The sequence below is a fragment of the Podarcis melisellensis genome (assembly GCF_964234715.1).
Source record: "Podarcis melisellensis genome assembly, chromosome: 5".
NCBI lineage: Eukaryota > Metazoa > Chordata > Lepidosauria > Squamata > Lacertidae > Podarcis > Podarcis melisellensis.
In genome coordinates, this window is record NC_138537.1 from 44,195,472 (window position 1) to 44,219,602 (window position 24,131).

Genomic DNA, 24,131 nt, shown 5'->3' on the forward strand with positions numbered 1-24,131 from the left:
ACAAATGCTACGAGTACTTACACAAAGCATCAGTCTCTTAAAACTGAGAGAGAACCAGAGCCAAACATGGGATGTCCCTCTAATAAGGAACAGTTGAGGTGGATGAGAAAGTATCACCTCTCGACCCTGTGCTTGACAGGAAAGCGAATGAAGCATGGCCAGGGATTTTTTTTTAGCATTGGCCTTTCTCAGCTCACATTTCCAGAAAGATGTTAAAAATTCAAATGTGCTCAAAAATGTTAAAAGTGAAGGTATGCGCCTGTTCCAAGTCGCCACCATATTTTATAGCCAGGCAGCGTCCATCTACCGTAATCCCTTTGTTTCTTTATTTATGTAACATTTTTGCTCCGTTTGGGGGTGGTTACGAGTCTTAACTGATTCATAGCTCAGCTTTTTGCAGAGCTTATCTTAATTAACTAGCCGAGTAGCTGAGCTCTTGAAAACAGCTGTGGTTGCACGGAGCAACTTTGCTCAGGCAGAATGCATCTCTCATTTCTAACTAGCCAATGATATTGCCTGAGAATCCCTTGGTGCACAAATGCAGCAGCACTTTAGATAAAACATTCCAGAAGAAAATAGGGTGGGGGGAAGCAGCAACCTAAAAAGCACTGTAGTAGGCAGATCTCCTCCTTCCTTAAGAAATAGAGTCTGTGAGTGTGCCTATTGTAGGGCAATGAAATAATCAAGAGCCCACCCAATTCCCATAGAGCTTTCTGCAACCTCCCGGCTATTTCCTGCTCCCAGGAGGCCTGAGGTGCCTAGACCTTGAGGTAAAAGCAGAGGAAACAGTAGGGCAAACACCAAATTCGTTCTCACTGCCTAAAGAGAAGATGGTGGCCTTTCCCTGCAGTGCAATTAATCCCCCTCCCACCTCCCTCTGCCTAGACCCAGAATTAATTACTTGATTAAAAACCCCAAGTGGTAGTTAATAATAATCCCCTCAAAATTGGTCTTTGCTGTCATTTCCCCCCTCCCACAAACTCTCTTGCCTGCTCCTAACCAGTTAACATTTCCTCCTGCTCTGTCCTTCCCCTGTTTTCATTAAAGGTTTGAAACTAGGCAGATTTTTTTCTCCTGAGGGGGATTAGGTGCACTGAGAGAATTAAGGGCAAACGTCTGTGGATTTTCTCTCTCTCTCTGTGAGCATGCCCTTGATGCAGCGTCTGGAGGTGCCCAGTACCGATCCTGTACTAGCAGCTTTTGGCTGGAGACCAGCTTCTCTAAGCCAAGCTGTTGAGCAGATGATTCAAACTGAGTAGCCATTTTGGGATTGGTCAGTTAGGTCCAGCTTTCCGCCCTTCTCTCTTTTACAGGAACTCAGTATTTGAGGGCAGAGTAGGTTTTCCCCATCTGATAATGGTTTTTAATGCACACACAACAACACACAAATTCAAATGCCCTTCCCCAAAAGCCTGGGCAGAAAGATCTTTGCATGCCAACAAATCAGCATCAGTTCTACTGTCATTTGCATAGAGTAAGGCTTGCTACCACAGAGAAGAGAAAGTGAGCATTTGGAAGGGTTGGTTCTAAAATGCTTTGTTGCCCTCTGTATCTCTAGGTCTATGTATGCTCAGGTCTGTATAAATACTCTGCTACGGCCTCTGAAATGGTTTGGGTGGGCAGTGTTTCTGTCGGTGTCCTTCATTCGTTCCCCAACCCTAAAAATATAATAAATATTTATCAGATCCGGCAGAAGTTATCTAATTAGGGAAGATGTGTTCTGCATGAAAATAAATCCAAATTCCTACCCTAAATAATCTAAACTGCACATTGAAAATTGGGCTGCAACACATTGGAGTAATCCTATTCCCATTGGGGAGCAGCAAGGGGTGCAGTGCTTCTCCAACAAAGAGTAAACTATGCAGTGTCCTGCCTCCTCAACCATTGATATGGGAGGTGCTCTGTTGGTTAATCATTAGATTAACCATTAGATGATTAGGCAGGTAGATTTAAAATGATGATGATGATGATGATGATGATGATGATGATAATAATAATAACAATAATAATACCTAATTAATTTAAAGATTAGTACCCAAAAAAGTCATATGTGGTGGGTGCCATTTTAGGAGAGGTATTTCCCCATCTTTCTCCCTATGGAGGGAATGTTTCTTCCCTCCACTGTGCACATATAAAGTGTTGCCTAAAAAGCAAGAAACGTGTTCTTCTTTTGCAACTGTTGTTGTTTTCACTTATGGAATTTATGCAGAGTGGATTGATTTAAAACTCATACAATTAAGGAGTTAACTTCAGTCAGATGACGGCTATTAAAAATAAAATAAGAATCCTGTGCTCGGAGGAAATCAAGCAGATCTTATCACCCACCATCATGTTTTATAAAGCACCCCAAATTCTTCTGTGTGCTGTTCAATGAAAATCTTAAGAGGATGATGCTCTGCCTTTAGGTTCACACTCTGAATTTGGCCAGTACAATGTGATGGCTAAAAGGGTGGGTAGATGGACAGAAGAGGAGGAAACAAAACAAAATATATAGACGTTTGTTTATTTTGGGGGGGAAATGATTCTTCATTGGTTCAGAGTCGCCTGAAAGCACATGATGAAGCTCCTCCGCTGAAAGCTCGTGGAAGGCTTGGCTCTGCCTGGATAAGAGCTCTCTTGGGAAGTAGGTGTAAGATGCTGCGACTTATGTGGAGGTGGAGTGGGCTGCAAGTTTAATAAATAGATTGTCCTTTCCCTCTGTTTTATGGGAGACAGAGTCTCCTACCTGCCTTATATATATTCAAATGCCCACATGTTTCCAGGACTCCAAGTTCTGTGTGTTCAGTGATCACAACACATGGAACAAATCCAGCCTTGCTTTTTCTATACAGCTTTCAGGTGTGGTTGTTTTTTTCCTCATCAATGGATAGGAGCTGATCCATATAGCCATGTTAATCAACATTATCTCCTTGTATACAGCCAATGTGGCACATAGGATAAAGTGTCGGATCTCTTTAATCTTGCCCTGCTTTCTCTTTGTCTTTGGAATTGGAAAGAGATTTTTCACAAGGCAGGCTGAGTTGTACGGCGTGGCTTGCTTATTTAAGCCACGTGGGATCCGTGCCACAAATCTTATTTATTCCCTGTGATGTGCCTTGATCTTTCATTGTTGCCTAGTTAACCTAGTGAGTCATCATACTATGATTATGGGAGCCGCTGTGATGTAATGGATAGAATGTTTGGCTTGAACCAGGGAGACCTAGATTCAGATCCCTGCTCTGACAAGAATCTTCTTGAGTGGCCTTGGGCACATTGCTGTCTTTTAAGTCTGGCCTGCCCCAGAGGGCAGTTGCAAGGATAAAATGTCCTTGGCTTTTTGGAAGAAGGGCAGGTGCAAATTAAACAAACATGTAAACTGCAATTATCCACATGATAGTCGATCAGCAATAGCCACAGCAATTGGATAGAGCTTAATCATCATGTGAAATAATTGTTGATCGGTACCATAGCTGGACAATGTTATCTGGGACAAAGGTTTGCATTTTACTGTTAAGATTATACACCAAACACATTTGTTGATGCAGAAGATAAAGACTCTGCAGGACTAGTTTATCTGGATCTTTTATTATCACAAAAAGCTCATTTGCCAGAAATGAGATCAACTTCCCCAGCTGCATGAAGTCAACCAGGAAGCTTTCTCATCCGAAAAGGTGTTTGCCTAAAGCCCTTTCATCTCTCTTACGTCTTCCAAACCAGTGAAGATCCATTATAAATAATGTCCTTCCCCCACACTTCAGAAAGGACTGAAAATTGCAATGTCTGGATTAATTTCTGCCCCATGCATTCATTGTGCCATTGTCAAAAGTGCCATTTTATTCCTCCCACCCTGGTCATTTCTCCAGATATGATAACTGGGCTGGATGAGGGCCTGGAAAAGCCAGCCTAGTGAAGGCACTTAACTAAAAATTGGGCACAATATGGAAGTTGATACCTTCAGTTGATATTACACTACAGCAGGCTTGCACAACTTGTGACCTACCGAGCATGTATACTGATTCATGTTTGTGTCTGTAGAAGACATGTTGAGTACCTGGTGGGCTAAATGGGTCACAAGTTGTAGAGGCCTGCACTGGGCGAGATATATGCGTTCCAATATTATTGGTCTCTTTGGTTGCTGTACTATCAGTAGTATATATTCCTTCCACCACTTAATCTTCCATCTTCCTTCATAGTGTGCTCCTTCCTTCCTTCCTTTTTGCCAGATCAATCTAAAATGTATTACTTGGCATTTCCTAAATCGTGCTGTTGATAACCAGAGTCAAACTCTTCTGTTATTTACGATGTCTATCTTCTTAGGTGTGTCAGTAGTACATTTTTTAAAAAGTACTTTAAAAATGGCAAGCAGCTATATGGTTTATTGATATAAGAATCATGACAATAATAAAAAAATCTCAAAAATTAAATATGAAGTAAAACTGAGGGAAAACTTACATAAGCCTCAAACAGGACGGAGTCAAGTAAAATGAAAGCCGAACTCTTGTATATGTTACAGTGTTGCCCATTGTGTTAATAATAACCTTGAAATAATTAACTGTGAGAGCATGAGACTGTTTTTTTAAAAAAAATGTTTTAGATATGTGTTTGTTTTGTTTTTAAGTGTATTGGCTTCTGTTCAACGTAGTGCTAAGGTCATGGTTTCCTCAGCGCAAGGATTTTCCTTATACCACAATAATTTATTTCCATGTCCTCCACCAATGCGCTCCACAATCTGTTTTAGGGTTCTTCCAACCTTCCAGAGCAGACTCAGAGGACTGTGTGGGGCACATGCAGTGGGAGTAGAGAATGATATTCCCATTGGATTAGTGGGAATTCTTGAAAGGGCTTCTGCCACTGCAACTACCGTATTTAGTTGATTAAGGCCCATTATTTTGCTAATTTGTTGCTGTTTGCTGCCCTTGACTCCTGGGGGGGGGGTAGGGTCAGATAGAAATTAAATAATTAAAATATTTCTAAATATATTAAGAAAAGCATGAGTGAGATACCTCTCAGGTTTTCTCACACCGAGATTCATACTTTTCAATTTTTGATTGACAAACCCATGACATTAATACATCTCCAGCATGGAATAGAATTGCCAGTCTACAAGCATGCTTGGGAAAGGTGAGGTTGGTGGGTAGAAACTTTTGCTGTTACTCTCTGAATATGATAAACTAAGCTTGTTCATGGCTTTGGGGATGGAGTTAAAAACACATTTATTCAGGGATTGATTAAGGATGCAATCGATAATCGCAGAGGTATCCCAGGAGCTATAGGATATTGTGAATCTCCCTTCACAGGCAAAGGGGGAACTGCATTGCTAGAGATCCTTTCTGGATGACTTCAGAAATTTCTGAGATTGTAGCTGTGATGGAGGCGGGGCTGAAAACAGGGTAGCTTGTGTGGATGTCTGCTCAACAGGATCCTTGTCTCCCTCATAGCACCAAACAGAACCAGAAACCACTGGCACGAGACCATACCTAGTTAATTCCCTTGCTTAAGAGGCAGTTGAAGGGAACAAAAAAGACAGAAGCAAGGGCTTAGGAGATGGAGGGTACCTCTGTTGTTGATCTCCCACAACTGCCACCAGAAGGGTTGCTTTGCCTGTGGTCTTGAGCCGGTTACCCTGCCTTCAAGGGATCAGAGATGCCTTTTTAAGGGAACGGGCTAATGGTTAGAAGATGCCTTCAGTCTGATCCAGCATAGTATCCAATACCAAAAGGGAGATCTCACAAGTGAGGAGTGCAGGCCCTCCATCTTCTCCAAACTGGCTACACCATTGGCCATTATTGTTTTCCCTAGGTTATTTTTGTGGCTAACAAGAAATTTGTTGCTAACAAGAAAACAAGTTTTTGAGGGGATGGGGACTTCAGGATCAAGAAGTATTGGAGTTCTCCTCATGACATTTTAGCTCTCTGGGTATGTTTTTGAAAGCTCATGTAGGGAACTAGCCAGGAAACGATGGACGCTGCATATTTATAACACAGGATGGTCCTGAAAAGGCAGCTCATGTGTCTTCTAGAAACTTTATTCTTTTTTTGGAGCTTGGGAGGGAGACTGCTTTCCTTGTTCTTGTAATGTCACAGTGGCTGTGTGTGGGCATCGCGATGCACCATAGTTTATGCTTTAGCGTGGACATGCAGGTGTCAGATGTAGGTTAGTGATAAAAGAACACAGTGTTGGCGATGTTAACTCTTTAACGAAGAAACCAAAACAGCACAGGCTTAGTGATCCCAGCAGCTCTTCCTAGTAGGTCTTAACACCCAATGAGGCAGTTGCAAGGACTGAAGGTTCGCACCTTCCCACAGCTGCCTAAGTCCCCACCTCTCCAGGGTTTTTTCCAAGCAATTGGGGACAGTGTCTGCACGCAACAATCCTCTTCTCTTTTCATTTCTGTGTGTGTTGTGAGAGACCGGGGGGGGGGGGCTAGCTACAGCGGGAAGGGGAGACTCCCTGGATTCTTCAGCAGCCGGCCTCATCTCTGTCTCCTGGCCCTCCTCCTCTCCAGCCTCTGAAGCAGGACTGCTCTCTGCCTCAGGCTCTTCCTGCTCACTAAACCCTGTTGCCTTTGGACACCTCCTTCCTTCCTTCTGCTCCTTCCCCCCCTCTGACCACTCAGGGTCATCCCACCACCAGTCTCCTGGCTCTGAGCCTCCTTCCCCTGGGGGTTCCCTTGGGGGTTTCCCAGCTGGTGCCTCCCACTACTCTGCCTCCAGCCAATCCATGACAGCGAATGACTCTCGTTTCACTGTTTCACTCAGCAGGAGAAACAAACAACAAAGCCAGACTTCACACTCTGTTCAAAGTGGTTTATTTTGCTACAAGCAAGTCATGATGTGAAGCCAAGCTTTTGCTCTTCGCTCCCCTTTCATAGTTTGTTTGAGGGTTTCCTGGCATGGACATTAACGCTAAACCTGGGCAACCTTGTTTGTTGCTCCCACTTGCGCAAGGAGATGAACAAAGCAGTAGTCTTAGTCAATGGGTTTCTGTGAAGAGTGAGAGCTAAGAGTTCTAGAAGACATTTTGACTTATGGCTCTCACTGTAGGTGTGAGATGCAAACTCCATTTGATACATTACATCAAAAGCAGTAATGCATAAGTGATTTTAAAATTATCCTGCTTCCAGGTAACTTGTAAACCAGTTCTGGAACACACTTTTTCTGACTCTTGATTTTCCTGTTTGTCCCTTTTCTTGCAGAAGATGCTCGTGAAGCAGCAGGACCGCCTGGAGGAACGCGAACAAGACATTGAGGAGCAGCTCTACAAGTTGGAGTCTGACAAGCGGCTGGTTGAAGTAACTTGGATTTCTCTCTTCTTCCCTCCCCTCCCCGGTGTTAGACGCAAGAAGGATGCTGGGCTGCAATTACCCACCAGTCAAGGAAATACCTTGATAGAGGAACTGGGAAGGGAGAAAGTTTCAGCCAGCATAGCAATAATGGAATCCTAGGTTAGAAGACCTTATTCTGCCTGCCTGCTGTAGCTCCTAAGCAAACCCAGTAGCCAAAGTTTAAAGGACACAAGGGTGTGAAGTCTTTGGCAGAGAGAGCAAAAATGGCTGACTCTGCAAGCATCTCTCCATACAGCTGTAAATCCAAGAACTTGCTTTGTTCAGCAGGGACGGACCTCTCAAGGTTTGGTTCCCATCATCCTATCCCTCCTGGTGCCTTACTTAAGTAACCCTACTTTCTTCTTCTGTGATGAGGAACAAAGACCAAGAGTCCTCACTCACAGCCTCCTTCTAGTTAATATATACCCCATTCTCTTCCTGGTTGCCTGGTGTTCCCTCTGCAATGGCTACTAGTTTAGTTTCCCCCAAACTGGATAGCCACTTTATCCTGTTCCTTTACTGAACAACTCTGTATTCTTGTGGCTCCCTCCTAGTCTGATCAAAGCAAAGTCAGTAACCTATGCTTTTTTGTTCTTCAGAAAAAAATTGAGAGCCTGCGTAGGTGCCCTAGGCATAGCTACTGCATAAAGGAACACCAGTCATTTAGTTTCAGAGTGCATCCTCCCCACCCAGCCTCAGTCACAAAAGATAAAGCAAGTAGGGATGAAGGGAGGCTAAGAAGAGGCATTTTTCTTCCCCCTTCTATACCACCAGGAGAAGGTCAACCAGCTGAAGGACGAGGTGCGCCTGCAGTATGAGAAGATGCACCAGATCCTTGAGGAGGATCTGCGCAAGACGATGGAGATCCTAGACAAGGCCCAGGCAAAATTCTGCAACGAGAATGCTGCCCAGGTGCTGCACCTCAGCGAGCGGATGCAGGAGGCCAAGAAGCTGCTCAGCTCCGTTCAGGTCATGTATGACAAGACTGAGGACATCAACTTCATGAAGGTGAAGTGGGGGGTGTTTGGGGAAGGGAGGGTCTGGTGGAGCACTTAGCAGCAGGAATAAGGGAAGGACATGGAGCTTATGCGACAACCCCGACCCCAAAATGGCCGCTTTAAGCTGCCATATGCCTCAGCTTGACACAGCTTCACTTTCATCCACAGAAATGGAAGCTTCTGCTTTTCCCTCCTACCTTCCATGAATTAATTAACTGTTTGGCACAACTGGGAGTCCCACTCATTCCCTACACTGGGCTACTTACCTGCCTAAAGAGCGTCATGAATGTTGTCTCTTGTGTGGCTAAATTGAGCCCGTAAGGATGACCAAGCTTCAGAGGGAAGAGCTCAACCCAGGGTAGTTTCATCTTCCGAAAGATCTCAGAGATGCGGAGTAATGTTTATTTGTCAGGGTTACTTCTTGTTTTCTACTTGTGTGTAGATACTCAAGAACATGCAAAATGTGTGTGCTTTGTGACATTTTAAATTGTCATATCTAAATTGTGGAAGAACTGATTGGAAAAGGATTGGGCACCCCTTTCTTTCTGTGTTACTGAGAGCAGAGGGGTGTTGGACATATAGCAGGGAGACTCAAGTTCAAATCCCCCCTTGGCCTTGAGCCGTTCACCATCTCTGAGTCTAACCCACTTCACAGAGTTGTTCTGAAGAGAACACAGGAAAACTCAGTGTAGGCTACCCTGAGCTCTTTGGAGGAAGTGGTGGCAAGTAGCACATTATCAGAAATGTGGAGCTGGCGGAGATCTCAGGGCATAGCCATGAATGCATATTAGGCAGCATTCAGGCTGAAGCTAAGGCAGCCTGGCCAGGCAGTGCCTGGAGCCCTAAGCCTAATCTACCTCACAGGAATGTTATTTAGAATAAGGAGCATCTGGCAACCCAAAGTTAAGGATTAAACTAGGAAGGTGTGCTAGCTGCCATAAGAAACACCAAGCATTTAAGGCCTGGGGAGGGGGATGATATATATATATATATATATGGACGGTTACTGCTTTGGAGTTAAGTTCCACCAGGGAAAAGCTCAACATTTCTTAGGTTCAGGAAGATGGGATTTGCAATTTTAGGTGCTGCTTTGTATAACATGTCATACTAGGAGATTTCCGTTGCAGCTGGTGGGGCACCGACATGTCCCCAGCAGGTTTCCCTTTCCGGATTCCTAAACTGAATCTTGTCATGTCATGCAGCAGGCTAATGAATACAAGGGGCATCTCAACTTGTGCTCTGGTGTAAGATATTGCTGAGCAACCCCCTCTCGGGTTAATCTCCCCATCACATAGACCAGATGGCCCACTCCTCATTTTAGAAAGACAATATGCCCTTGACCCCTTGAACAGTGCTGTCTGTCAAAAAGAGGCTTTCCAAGTAAATCTCAGCAGCTGATTGGCAGGGTATTTACACCCTACTGGAGTATATCCCTTTAGCTGAGCTGATCCACCAATGTTGGCCTAATTGTGCTTCAATAAATATCCAGAACCTGGAGTGGTAGCCTGTAGCAAATGGATTTTTAAAATTTTTTTTTGCCAGGGTGCAATATAGCTATATAAAATGGCCTTTGAGCTGGAGGACAGATTTTTTTGTTGGCATTGTTCTGACAGTAGGGAGATGACATGAGGCTAGAGTGGTGGAGGAAAATGAAAGCAATAGCCTCTGTAATCTTGTGCTTCAGAGTTGGTTTGTTCTGGACTGTAGCTAAAGTGACAAGTTAAAGTCTAGAATCAAGATGCTGATTTAACGATGTTTGGGGGGGGGGGAGCTGAAGTTCCCATAATAATAATAATAATCATCATCATCTGAATTAAAGAGGCAGTTTCTGCCTGGCACACCTGGTTTAGAGAGCATATTCACAAGACGAATGAAAACGGCCCTTCTAGTTCCACCTTTGTTATCTTGGAGGACTGGAGCCAAGCCATAAATTACTCAGAAGAATTCTTCAAAGTGGCAGCATTTATTTTGCTTTTGTTAAGGTGTTGTGCACTGCTAAGGACTGAGCTTGAAATATGGTGGCAGATGCTTCCATTCAACAGAGGGGTGCAAAGGTGTTGTTGAAATAATAGACTTTTGGTATAGTAACAGCAACTTAGCATTACATAGTACTTCAAAGTGGATTACATATATTATCATTACAACGTTTTTACAACAGCCCTGTAAAGCAGCTCAGCTTTATCTACCTTTAGTTCATTATAAGGAGCTGCATAATTCCGAGCCTAGTGACCTACATGGCTCAGTACTGCAGCCCTGACTGGCATAGGACTTCAGGGCCTTGGCTTTGTCAGCCTTAGCCTTGTTACCTAAGATCCTTCTGCTGCAGATGCATGGGCTGAATCTGGGATCTCTACCTGTGTGCTTTGCTCTGAGCTGTGGCCTCTCTCAGATAGTGCTGCTGTATCTGGGAAGTACAGTGTGTGGCTGTTTGTGAGGATGGGTGGTTGAGTAAGAGCAATGTCCTTCATATGAAATCAATGAGGGTGCGAGGGAGACGACAGAGAAATCTACAGAAATGGGAAAAGGTGCTGCTGCTGTGCCACAAGAGGTCTGCATGACTTACAGCTTCTGATTTCATTTTCTCTATTGCCTCCTAGAATACCAAGTCGGTGAAAATCTTGATGGATAGGTAAGAAATCAATTTCCGGCAGTCTGGGTTTGGGTGAAGGAGGGTACATGTCTATGATACAGCTAATCTAGAGGATCTTCTTTGGGGAGAGCAGTAGGTATCAAAAGGAGTGTTTTGTACACATCTTAAGCTACTGTTCTTCCCACGGCATTTGGGAAACCTTGCGATAGAGTTCCACCAGACTGTGGTCTACTTCATTCAGGTGGTCCTCAGCATGTTAAGTGGGGAGGAGTTTGGGAACTGCTGCTTTATCGGGGAGTTACAGTCTTGCTAGAAGTAGGGATGAGGTGCTACTGCTGAATTCTAGTGTTTATATCTTGAGCTCAGCACAGTGCTAAGAAGAGAAGAAGCCTTATTTACTGTGAAAGAATTAGGATGCATGATCTGTTTAGCTTTCCTGAAAGAAAGCTGAGAGAAAAATGGATTATAATGCCTCGCCACTTCCACAGGTAGAAAATACTTGGTACTAAAGATATATTTTCATGAATTGGAGGGAGATGAGATGAGAACTCATTGACGAGCTGTGCAAAATCCAGCACAGTGTTTTCAGGGGCAATTCTAACCTGCAAGACAGGTTGTTCACACTTTGTAAGAATCTAGTTGACCAAATCCCACCTCTAAAAGAGTGTATCTTCTTGAACTGCACTCAAGTCATGCCTCTGTCTTATCTGTGGGTCCTGTGTTACTTAGCTGTAGGCAATGTGTGTGTGTGTGCAGTAGTGGCGGGGGTGGGTGGGGACTCTTACAGCAATGGGTTCTGCTCTGTAGCTCCACTCACAATGCAAAATAAGAATAAAATAAAACTGTGTTAGTGAAACTAGGTAATTTTGATCAGTATTTATGACAGGGAAATGTTGAAAGAGAATATGGTAGTGGTGAATGGAATCAAAGCGAGTAATGTGGCGCGACAGGATAGTAGTAGGAGGAAAGTCAGTGCAGTACGTCAGTCTGTAATGTAGTATAATGCCCCCCCTTTTTTTAAAGGACCCAGAACTGCACCGGAGGCAGTCTGCCCCCTCCCAAGATTGGCCACCTCAATTCCAAGCTCTTCCTGAATGAGATTGCCAAGAAGGAAAAACAGTTGCGGAAGCTTCTGGAAGGTGAGTGATGCCTCTCTTGACCCCTCCATCTCCTAGGCACACCTGAACCCAGGAGGGAATGCTCTAATCTGTCTTTATATATGATACACGGCCTTGATGTTGCTGGTCAGAGTGGTGCTTTGAACTAGCATTCCAAATATCATTGAAAGGGTGAGGGTGGAAAAGGTAGGGAGCAGATGTTCCATGTAATGGTTTTCTCAGGGGCCAAGTTTATTTTTGCTGTATGTTATTGTTTGAGATCAGTCTCTTGGATTTGATCATTACTTGCCACCAGCTAGCTACCCTGAGATTAAGGCAAGTGATAAAAAACCCAGAAAATTCTGCAGTCACATGCATTTTCTTATATATATATATAAAAGTGAAGTAGGAAGTAGCAGTGCTGGAATCAATCAGACAGTCTTGAGCCTCCCCAGCCCCTAGGCGCATGGCTTTCAAAGCAGAGGAGAGTGATCCTAAAAAGGTATGGGCAGTTTGTTAAGGGTAGTTCTTCTTATTCCTGCAGTGTGGTTGATCCCAGGGTAATCTTGGGGCAATTTATGATCTCTGATTAGGAAGGAAGGCTTTTCTTTGTCTTTGTCTTTGTCTTGTTTTTGGTACCTGTCTTTCAAATCAGGAACAGTTGGATGTTACCCTTGGAAATACTTGGATGATGTGTTTTCATGACTTAGAGAAACACATGATGTCCAGGTTTGCAACCTTTAACTCTGATATTTCAGGCTAGATGCCTCATCTTCTCTTCTTCCTCCCCCAAGAGTGTTGCCTCTGACTTCTTATTGTCCCTTGCAGCCCCGCTCTACTTGGAAGTACTGTCCACTAAATCTTTGGGAAGGATTTGCTTCCAATTAACAAATTGTATAGGGTCTGCAACCTTTTAGTCTGGTTCTTAAGCATATTTGCGTGTGGCATTTTAGGGGCTCACTCGTATGTAACATGGCATAAGTTCTCAGCCATAGCCTTCCTCTTTTGGTCTCTGTATTTCTTTCTGTGTGTCCAAATGCAATCCCAATGCCTGTCAGGAAAGCTCTTATTACTCTCTGTAAGAAACCTTAAATGTACATGCTGTTTTCAGCGTGACTATGACTCAGCAAAGATAGTACTCCTGTCAACCCCCTCTTAAAAACACTTTCACTTTTGGGTTGCAGTAACAAAAACATCACAGGCAACACATGGGAGGGGAAAACATTGCTCTATAAGTTGGCTGTAGTTTGGCTTCAGCTGGAGTGCTTTTCCATTTTTGAAAGGGATTTGGAGTGTGTGTGTGAGACCGTGGGTTAAGCATGCAAAGAAAAGATAGCGCAGCTGAGCTTGACACAAAGAAGGCTTTGGATATGGTATTAGATTTGACACCCAAAATAGTGGCTGTTGTGAAGAAGGTGGTGAATGGGCTGTATGCCAGGATCGTAATGCTCAGAGGTGGGAAACCTCAGGCTCTGGGGGCTAGATGTGGCCCTCCAGACCTTTCTAATGGCACTTGGAATTCTGCCCCCACCCATAGCCCTCACTGCCTCCACATTTTCTTTTAGTGTTTCTGCTTAGGTAGAGTATATACTTGAAGTGCAAAAATGCCTCTTGCTGGTCTGGAGGGAGAGAGGTGTGGCTGGGTATATAAAGTGTTTTATTTGTAGAGAAAGCTCTGGCTTTTGTGTGGCTGAAATGTAGACAGCCACACCCATTGCTCTGCCCACTTTTGCCTTTGGTTCCGCTTACCCCTGGCATGCTGTGCCCCTCCCCACTGAAATAATGCCCAAGGAGGAATGCAGCAGCAGCAGCCCTCTGGCTATACACAGTTCCATAGAGGTAAGTCCCACTGAGTTCAAAGGGACTTACTTCTGAGTAGGCATGTATAGGATTGCAGTGTGAGGCTAGGATAAGAAGCAGGGGGTTCAAACTGCAGCCTTCCAAATCTAGGATAAATATTGAAAGGGGTGGGGGAGAACCCTCCTGAATTCTAAAAGCAGTTTGGCAGTAAATCTATTTCCCTTCAGCAGAGATACAGCTTCCTTCCCTGGGAATTTTGAAGAATAAGCTGAATGGAAATCTGTCAAAGGTGGTTTAAATCTAGGGATATCAGGGAATTGGAGTTAGCTCCCTGATTCTCTGAGTCTGCAAAGAGAATAGCCTATGCTGAAAATGTCTTATATTCCAAGCTGATGATCAAGAAGCCTTTGAGAAGCTACTAAATATGAGCATTGATCTGCAACTAGTTTTGCCAAAGGGTGAAAAAGTGCAGGGCAAGCACAAGGCTGGATAGCAGAATAACCAAGAATAGGGTGGAAAGCTTCCTAATTATTGCAGGAGGTTCGAAAAAAGAGAAAAAAGAATGACTGTTGTGGAACAAGAAGTTACAATGGTTTAATGAAGTTTTCCCCAACCCAAAGCACTCCAGATGTTTGGGAGTGCAGTGCCATTAGCCCTAGACAGCACAGCAGCTGTAATCAAAAATATCTTGAGGACATAAGGTTGAGGAGAGATTGCTTGATGGGTCAAAAAAGGGAATGATCTTCCAGGCAGAGGGAGCAAGCAACATCTCAGAAGGTTTGAATATGAGCTTGGGAAAACAAATGGCAGGGCTCATAGAGCTCTAGTTGGCTAGAGGTATCTTGGTGTTTGCTTGCCTGACATCACTACCAGAATACCTTAAAATCCTGGTCTGGATTTTCAGCCATATGTGGACTTGAAAAATTGAATTGCACATTAAGCTTCACCTGCCATTGAAACTGCAGTGAGACTCCAGCTCAGCTTTGTCTTCTCCAGGTGTTGTAGTTCTCTCCACCCCCTTATCCCTTGGTTTCTTAGCCCCTGGACTCTACTAAATTACTCCACTAATAATACAGAGCATCCCAAGTCTGGACTTGCCTAGCAAGCAGGGTGTGAGGTAATTCTTGGCTGGCAGAGGACACTTAATGCAACCAGATGTTCACCTTGTACCCCCTGTGGCTGGAATAGGCCAGGGGGTGGGAAATTAGGGACATGGTTAAAGGGTTGTGGCTATAAAGCTTCACCTTTGAGCTCCTGGGATAGGTCCCCCAAAGCCAGGTTCTGCATCAAAAACACCTCCAACTCAATCATGAAAATACAAAAAGCAATGCATATTAGCACCATCTTCAGATTTTTGGCACTAGACCGTGGATATGCCATTTTGTGAAACTTGTATTTTCTGTTCATTTGTTTAGTGTAAGATCTGAAGCCTGGCAGGCAGTTCTGAGTTCTAAAACAGGAAGGGCCTAGGATGTTGCCTTTTTCTGTAGTGTTTGGCACTATGCAGGTCTTCTCTGCCAGATTGTAGAGGACATTATGTGGTCACATATTTGCTGGTTCCACATGCCTCTGAAGGATCATTCTCTGACATTTAGTACTTGGTGAGTTTATCCTAAAACAAAACCCCTTAACTTACTTCCATGCCGGGTTTGTTTACATAGTGGAATAACTAAGAGAACAGGGAGCAAAATGCCAGGAAAATCTGTAAATGATTGGCGACTCTTTCCCCCAGCTTGTGTTCTTGTGCTTTTTAGTATGTGGTTGTGAGGTCAGACCTTATACTTTGACATTCTCTGCCGAGGCCTATATTGCTGCATGGAAAACTGGGCAATTGGATTTCTGCCGGAGGAGGGGAGCGGGGTGTTGTTTCTAGTTGGCTCACAGAACTGCCTTCTTGCTCAAGGTGACAGCACGTTGTCTTCTCTGTTTCCTTCAGGTCCCTTCAGCACCTCGGTGCCGTTCCTGCAGAGCATCCCTATGTACCCTTGCAGCGTCAGTAATTCAGGAGCCGAGAAGCGCAAGCACTCCACAGCTTTCCCGGAAGCCAGCTTCTTGGAGCCCTCCTCGGGACCTGTGGCCAGCCAGTATGTGAGCCAGGGGGCTTCAGCTGCTGAAGGCCAGTCTGCACAACCCATGGTGCCTTGTAGCTCCACCCAGCACATAGTAGGACTTCCCAGTGGCCCCCAACCAGTTCACTCTGGCTCGATGTTCAACCCTTCTCACTACCCCAACAGCACATCATCTCAGCAGTCTGTGCTGTCTCAGTATGGTGGGCGCAAAATCCTTGTCTGCTCGGTGGACAACTGTTACTGTTCCTCAGTATCCAATCACAGCGGGCATCAACCGTACCCACGGTCAGGCCACTTTCCATGGACAGTGTCGTCGCAGGAATATTCCCACCCCCTCCCACCTGCTCCCTCCGTACCTCAGTCGCTTCCGGGATTGGCAGTGAGAGAATGGATTGATGCATCTCAGCAACACGGACGCCAGGATTTCTATAGAGTTTATGGTCAGCCTTCCACCAAACACTATGTCACCAGTTAACCATCCGGTTTGGATAGAATCTTTACTGATTTTTGAAAGTTTTTTTGTTTTGTTTTTTAAATCTAGCTTTTGTTGTCGTTGTCGTTTTTAAATCAAACCCATTTCCATTATTCCCTACCACTTGCCAGAATCTGAGAGGGGCATTGCTGTCATCTCTGCCTTTAATTTAAATTTTATTTTATTTTTTAATCTTCCTTTGTATCAGGATGGGCGGGAGGGTGGGGGAAGCTGTGGGAAAAAAATTAACAAGGATATCAATTAAGCATCTATTTCTGGATCATGTGACATTGCTACTTTCCGGTTTGGAAAACTTTTAAAGGGACAGATGATCCTTTTCTATTTCAAAGTCTCTGGGCTCTTTTGGTTTTGCTTTTTAAAATTTTTTTTCGCCTCCCATTTTTTTAAGAGGAGAAAATTTCTATCATTGATTCATTAAGAAATGACATTTGTAGATTTTTTTTTTAAAAGGCTGATTTTTTTTGTGTTAAAAGACCACGTATCGTGCATATTGGCATTTTTTTTTCCTTCTTCTTTCAGAGATTTGTAAATACACAATGGCAGGAAATGAAATGCACAAAAAAAGGGAAAAGAAACTTTTAAAAAAAGAAATAAAAAAAATCTGTTTTAGTTTCCAGGAGGGAAGTGTGTGTGTGTCGAGATGCACATATTCCTTCCTGTGTTTCGTTGATGCAACTTCCTCTAACAAGCACTTTGTATTAAAAAAAAGTGGACTTCCTGTTATAAGGTGCAGGTATTTATTCTGTAACCAATTTTAGAACACACACAAAAAATATTCAAATAAATGTGATCACTTAGTGCACATGCTTTGTTCTGCTTTGCCTCCGCGGGCACTATTTCAACCAACGCCTCGTCTGGGAACAGGAAAACGTTACTCAAACAGAAAACTGACAGCATTTAAAAATAGTTTGCACTCTGCTTTATGTGCTCCCTTTGGAATAATCTCAATTAGAAATGCAACTACCAGGTAACTGTTGAAGAAGGCTAGTCAAATATGCTGCGCAATATCCTGCACCTTCTGGAGTAAATCAGGAATATAGTTCGGATATTATCATTGAGTTGAACATGAATTGGTGTAGTACTGCAGAATAAAAGGTATATGTAACTTACGGGTATTCAGAAATAAGATGCACAAAGATGTAGCTCTTCATATAGGATATTTTGGCCAGTGCACTGCAGTGCAGAATATATCTCACACTTTGGTTTCCCAAACATCTCTTCTTTCATTTAAAACACCATTTTCTAATTCATTAGGTAGCAATGTTTGCAAAAGTTCAAGGCTATATTAGAGATGCAGTTTTTAAACCATTAATGAACTTTAATGTATAGCTCTGTTGTACGATATGTAGGATACCGTCTCATGTACCCTGTCATCAAACGCAGTGCGTCTTACCTCTGGGTGTATTTGCACTGGATTGCACTATTGGTCAATCTTTTTTTTTTTACCTGGAGTTTAAATTCACCATCCCTTTGAACTCCAAGTACAAAACAACTCCTTTTAACCCCTGCTTTTGCTTCTGCAACATTTGTTTTTTTGTCAAAGACAAATGATTGGGGCTGAGAGAGAAGTGATTTACCCAAGGCCATAAATAGTAAGCATGGGTAAGTTAATAGGTATTGGTGGGGACTGGACCCTAAGCATCAAGTGCTATAATCATCCACATCACCCTCGCAAACCCAATTCCCCTTCCAAAACTACATCCTCACTTTCATTTTCCCCCTCTGCTTTCTCTACACGAAAGAAAGAAAATCACCCGTTTTCTCTCTCTCATGCAGGTCCATTTCCCCATCAGCAGCCAGATCCTATGCATTAACGCCTGGGCCTCTGTTATCTTCTTTCCATCTGCAGTGTAAAAGAGTAGGAAAATAAAGACAATAAAAATTCAAAATATGTGCAGCCAATGAATTTGCAGTCACACCAGTGCCAGCATCAGCCAGCCTGTCTGCCTGACTCAACAATGGAAGCACCATGTGGCACTCATGGTCTGTAGAAATAGGCAAAGAGAGTGAACCAATTTTATGCACTGAGTTTCAAGTATCCTGTTTTTATTTAGGTTTTGTGCATGCACATTGACTTTTAATGGTTTGATTCACGCTAAAGAACAAATTACAGCATCATTTTTTTTTTTGCCCTCAAGATTGCACTTAAGTATGCCACTTTTGAATCAAATTGCCTCATCATACATTATTATTATTATTATTATTATTACACTTAAGCTGTTGACTGTGCTAAAATCTAAGTGGTTTATAAGAACTATTAAAAGGCTATAAATAAAAACAGTTAAACAAAAATTTTAAGATAATTAAAATGAACAGTAAGAGATATTAAAATGTGGCTAGATCTGCCTAAACTAAATTTTTCTATTCAGGGGATGAAAAGAGCACAGTGAAGGTGCCTGACTGGTGTCGATAGGCAGGGATTTGTAGTCGTTTCTATATTCTCATCCATCTGGTATGTCTGGAAAAGTTTGAAGAGGCAATGATTAGTCTATCAATTTCCAGCAATCTGTGGTTTAGCTTTCTTTGGTCATGATTCCTAATCCCCTGAAGTTCATCCCATTAATATCTTAAGAGACTTGTGGATAGTGGCTTTTCATCAGTAATGGAATATCCCGCTTCTGCCCTTCTCCACAGCAATTTATGTGCACATGGCTGGACTAACCATCTCAAGATCTGTTCTAGACAAGTGGTTCTATTTGATTCATTACTTTTTGTCAACTTTGATCAAATTTGGCTTTCCAAATTGCTAGGGTGGTGATGGTGCTGAGTAGTGGCTTGCAGTTACAGAGCTTCCATCCTTCACTTGATGCAGTGCAATTAGTCGGAATAAGGAATGTGACCAGTCAGGTATATGGGATGAGTTTGGGCTGTGGCCTCTTACATAAGTTTCTATCTTTCTTGATCCGGCAGGAAAAAAGGCAGCCACGATTACTCCCAAATGGCACAGCTAGAGGCCTGCTTTCTTTGGCATATGTGGGAGAGAAGGGGAATGACAGGACCAGATAGTTAACCTGTGAAGGATATGCACCTTCCTTGTCTCCTGATCCACTGGGAAATTTAAAGGTATATGGGACAAGTGACAATCAGGGGCAAAACTAGATAAAACAGCCGGTTGTCTCTCTTGTTTCAAATGCAAGTCTGCACCAAATACACAAAGTTTCCCTCCTCCAACACAAAGTTTCCCTCAGCTGGACCTGGCTGGAGAAAAGGCCTCTGAGAGAACAGTGTTGGGAATAATTGGCAGGCACAAGGACTTTTTGTGTAGATTTATTTCATTTTTTTTTATTCAAATGCATGTACAGCAGAAGTATTACAAGATCAACACATACGAAATACATACATTCATTTTCTCTCACTCTCTCTCTCTCTTTCTCTCAAATTGCAGTAGGCATGGCTGGGATCCACCCTCTGGGAAGGCAAAACTTGTCTCAAGTGTGGTGAACCTTTGCACCTCCAGATGTTGCTGAACTTTGCCCATCATCCCTGCTTGCTAGAAATGTAGTTCAGCAACATCTGGAGGGCCAAAAGTTCACCACACCTAGCCCCTCCAAAGAAAAACATTTTCAGTAAGTGTGACACCATCAGAAGAGCCTACCTACCCTGATGACAGCGGTGACTCACCCAGGGTATGGGGAATGAGGCAAGTATCTCTCAAGTATCCTAATCCCAAGTTATTAATCACTTTAAATTCTAGCACCAAAATCCTAAATGTGGCCTTGTAGCATATTGCCAGCCTGTGCAGGTGTGTCAACAACAGTGTTGCCTAGCTGACTGCTGGCCATGCCAATTTGCTGCAGCTTCTGGATCAGCCTTAAGGGCAGTCCCACATAGAGCTCATCACAGTAACTTGAGTCTTAAGGTTGCCATTTTAGAAGGAAGTCTGCTGCTGTTGCAGCTCCTGCTTTCAAAGTGCAATTGTATACATGGAGTTCAATGGAGCTCATTCCCAAGGAAGCGTATAGGATTGCTTCTGCTTCTGAGATGATGATGTCAGGGCCTTCACATGTTACATCACATAATGCAGTCTAGAGTAAGGTTATCAGATTTTTTTCAATGAATCCAGGGATACTTTTCAAGTTCAGTCGGAATGATAGTGGAAATGGTAGGGGACTGATTTGTAAATCCGGGGACTGTCCCCGGGAAATGGGGACTTCTGGTCCTTAGTCTAGAGAGAGAGGTATATAAGATCCTGCTGCTGTATTGTAATGGGATAGTTGGGAGCAGATTTGTGCATCACAAGCATAGAAATTGAACACAAGGTTCTGCTTTGAGCACATTACTGGGTATAATAATGGCAATGTATTTGTCCAAAGCACAACAATAAAAACAGCCATTTGTTTTTTAATACTGACCTTTCTAAGGAAGAAAAGTAGTGTAAGCCACTTCTAAACACTGAACAGAGGGAACAGCTTAGTCACAATGGCTACGTTCGAATTCCCTCGTCAGAGGAAATATGCCACTGAAGTCTAGTTGATGGAATCACAAGTGAGGGGACAAGCAGGAGATTCTGTAAGCATGTATTTAAGCATGTAATGCCATTTCAAAGGGAACAGGAGTTACTCCCTTTTCCAAAACTTAATGGAAAAGGCCCGACCTCCAGCACTCTATTAATCCAAGGGCTGGTTTGAATCTGACCCAAGCGCTAGTTTCTTTCCAGATTATGTGCTTTATTGCTGCCTCCGCTGTGGTGCAGTGGTTGGAAAACCACATAACAGTACTCTGAATTTTCCAAGCTCTTTCCTTGATCAAGAAATCAGGGAATGAATGGATCTTGGTATGATTCCAAAATCATAGGCCCCATATAGTGTTGCCGACTCCCCTTTGTCTTGGACAACTGCCAGGCTGTGACACATTCCAAAGCAGCTTCCTTCCCTCTTCACCGCTACCTCCCTTTGAGAAAAACGAGACTTCTCACTAAGGTGTCTGTTAAAGGCAGGCGAGAGTCTCTTGAGTGGCTATCGTAGAAGCTAGACATGACAAACCACAGGACTGTGTGTCTCTGTGTAGTTTCAGTTGTTAACAGGTAGGGTTGCCAGCTGCAGACCTAGAGCATTCTGGCACCTTTTAAGGAGTACATAATTCTGTATGGTGCCACATTTCTTCATTCACAATTCACCTTTGCACTTAAGTCTTTGCACAACTTTCTAGTGCCCATTCCGTGCTTGTAACTCATCCCGTAACTAAGGCTGTGTACACAAAATACACTTAAAGTGGATCTGAAGTGCATTATTTCCCTCAAAGAATTCTGGCCACTGTGTCACAATTCCCTTAAACCCTTCACAAACTACAGTGTGCAGAATTCTTTGAGGGAGATAATGTGCTTCAAATCCACTTTAAATGTATCTTGTGTACACAGCCTTGGCCCCTGTAACTCAAAACAGTTGCATTTTCTTCCCCTTCCTATTTACATCTTCGGTTGTCAAATTTTAGATATTAAGCTCCTTGGAGCAGGGACCTCGGCTCTTGTAAGGCAGCTTGTGCACTGATAGTGCTATAAACATTTGTAAACAAATAAACAACACAGAAAACAGAATTTTCCCAGGTGCAACTCTGTTAACCAGACCTGTGAATATGAAAGAAGCTGCACCTGGTACACTTTAGCCTGCTATGCACCTGTTAAAGGTACAGGAACCTTCTCAAGGTCTAGACCCAGAAACTCAAGTTAAAAACAGTTCTGAGGAAGTTTATTCAATTGCTGGAACTGGGAAGAGTGTCTGAATCTGTTAACTGATTGCAATGTCAAATAGGAGAGGCTTTACAGAGACCCCAGCTGAAAAAGGTCTGTTTTTTAGGGATGGACTAAGTAGCCAGGAAGAGAAAAAGTGAATATGACCTTAACAGAAACATTAAAGGGTTAAGGGAGTGTGAGAGAGGAAGTAGGAAGCCCTTTCTACAGCCAGTAGCTAATGACCTCCCTAAAACTAGGATACTTTCCAGCAAGATCCTGAGGCTCCTGATTGGTGAGTGATACGGTTTTATTTCTAAGTCAGCATTCAAAACTCCCATTGTTCTAGGCGCATTTTGCAACAGGGAATTTCATTAGTGTGAGCAGTTTCTGAGTTCTGGGTGCAGTACTAAGATTTCAGGTTAAAGCTGCAGAGTAGAAGGAAAGGAGGACCTTTTTCTGCCTCCCCACTTCCAACTACTCTGAAGACTGGAGAAGAGACCCTCTTAAAAATATTAGGGGGGTTGGCAGGGGAAGGACCAGACCATGTGAAAAATGAACATAATATTTTAACTGCAGTTCATTCATTTTCAGCTTTGTATTCTTGTTATTAAAAAAGCGTGCCTGGATGTTCCATTGTTGCACCCATAACCTCGGCTTAAGGTGCATTTAGCACCTAGCTTTCATATCTCAGTTTCTAACATGGTTCTAAATTGATAGTTTTCTACATGGCACAACAGGGGGGGGCATGCCGGGGCAAAGTGTTGGACATCTTTTAAGTATTCTTCTCTGTTTGACTTTCAGAAGCAGTTTGATAGCATGTTTTAGATTTAGAGGCAGTGCAGTGCTGCAACCATCTAAACCAGGGTGCAAATGGTCTTATAGCTCTAATTTAGCAGTACAGTACATGACAAAAAAGGCTGAGCTAGCTGAGCCTAGAGCTCTTCATACATGAGTTGTTGTTCTCAACCAAAGCTGATACTCTTCTCTCCCAAATTCACAGCAGAGGTACTGGGCAAGTGTTTATTTATTTATTTTAAAGTTTTCTAGCCTGCTCTTTTGCTGATGGTGTAAGCAATTACAAATCTAACATATTAAAAACAGTATACTATATTAATGCAGGGTTTCCCAAACCTGGGTCTCCAGTTGTTGTTGGACCACAACTCTCATCATCCCTAGCTAGCAAGACCAGTGGTCAGTATGATGGGAACAGGTTGAGACCCAAGTTTGGGAGATCCTGCTCCAATGCAACAATCAATAGGAAATTCTTATAGAAACAGCAACAGAATTGTGCACTGAAAACGTGAATAATAATAACAATAATTTATTATTTCTACCCCGCTCATCTGGCTGGGTTTCCCCAGCCACTTTGGCGGTTTTCAACAGAACATTAAAAACAGAATAAAACTTCAAACATTAAAAATTTTAACAGGGCTGCCCTCAGATGTCTTCTAAAAGTCAGATAGTTTTTTTCCTTGACATCTGATGAGAGGGCGTTCCATAGGGCGGGCGCCACCAAGAAGGCCCTCTGCCTGTAACCTCATTTTTCACAGTGAGAGAACTGCCAGAAGGCCCTCGGTGCTGGACCTCAGTGTCCTGGCTGAACAAAATGAAAGAATGCTCTTCTGTTGGTCATCCATACAGGCCCTCATCCCAAGATTAAGGACTCTACATCCATTTCTTCTGTATCTGAAGTAAAGCATGTGAAGTGTGTGGGGAGTGGGGAAAAGTACAGGATTATCTGAATAAAGAAATAGGATGGAGTTTGGCTACTAGAAGGCATTTGTTTACTGTGCCTCAAGCAACAGGCTCTTCCTGGATTTGTGGTTTAGAGCACCCAGTGATTTCTTTCTCACATAAATATGTCTGAAGAATTGAAGTTGTGTGTAGTGTCCAAATATGGTCCTGGCTGAACAAATATGGTCCTGGCTTTTTTCAGTGAACTTGCCATGTTTGTAATTTTATGTAACCTGTTGTAATTGACCCAAAGCTTAACATACACACAGGCAAGAAACAAATGGAACAACCTTAGAGGCAGCTGGTATCTCTTGCCCCCACTGAAATGGGAAAGAGGGCCTGTTGATGGCAATGTTGGTGGTGTTTGTAACTGATAGGA

At 43.2% G+C, this 24,131-nt stretch overlaps 1 protein-coding gene across 3 annotated transcripts in view; it reads left to right on the forward strand.

Annotated features, from left to right (window-relative positions):
* TRIM8 (tripartite motif containing 8) overlaps nucleotides 1–18,239 on the forward strand; it is a 65,958-nt gene extending 47,719 nt beyond the window's left edge. For 2 of the 3 annotated variants that reach the window (XM_081912570.1, XM_081912569.1), the window contains exons 3-8: nucleotides 7,175–7,270; nucleotides 8,078–8,311; nucleotides 10,899–10,930; nucleotides 11,915–12,030; nucleotides 15,725–16,297; nucleotides 18,127–18,239. In XM_081912570.1, coding sequence (XP_081768696.1) covers nucleotides 7,175–7,270; nucleotides 8,078–8,311; nucleotides 10,899–10,930; nucleotides 11,915–12,030; nucleotides 15,725–16,297; nucleotides 18,127–18,164 — 1,089 coding nt within the window. In that variant the 3' untranslated portion in view covers nucleotides 18,165–18,239. Of the gene's footprint in view, nucleotides 1–7,174; nucleotides 7,271–8,077; nucleotides 8,312–10,898; nucleotides 10,931–11,914; nucleotides 12,031–15,724; nucleotides 17,153–18,126 lie in introns of those variants that run through there. The other variant, XM_081912571.1, reaches the window with a different exon arrangement.
* Nucleotides 18,240–24,131: the final 5,892 nt, after the last annotated feature.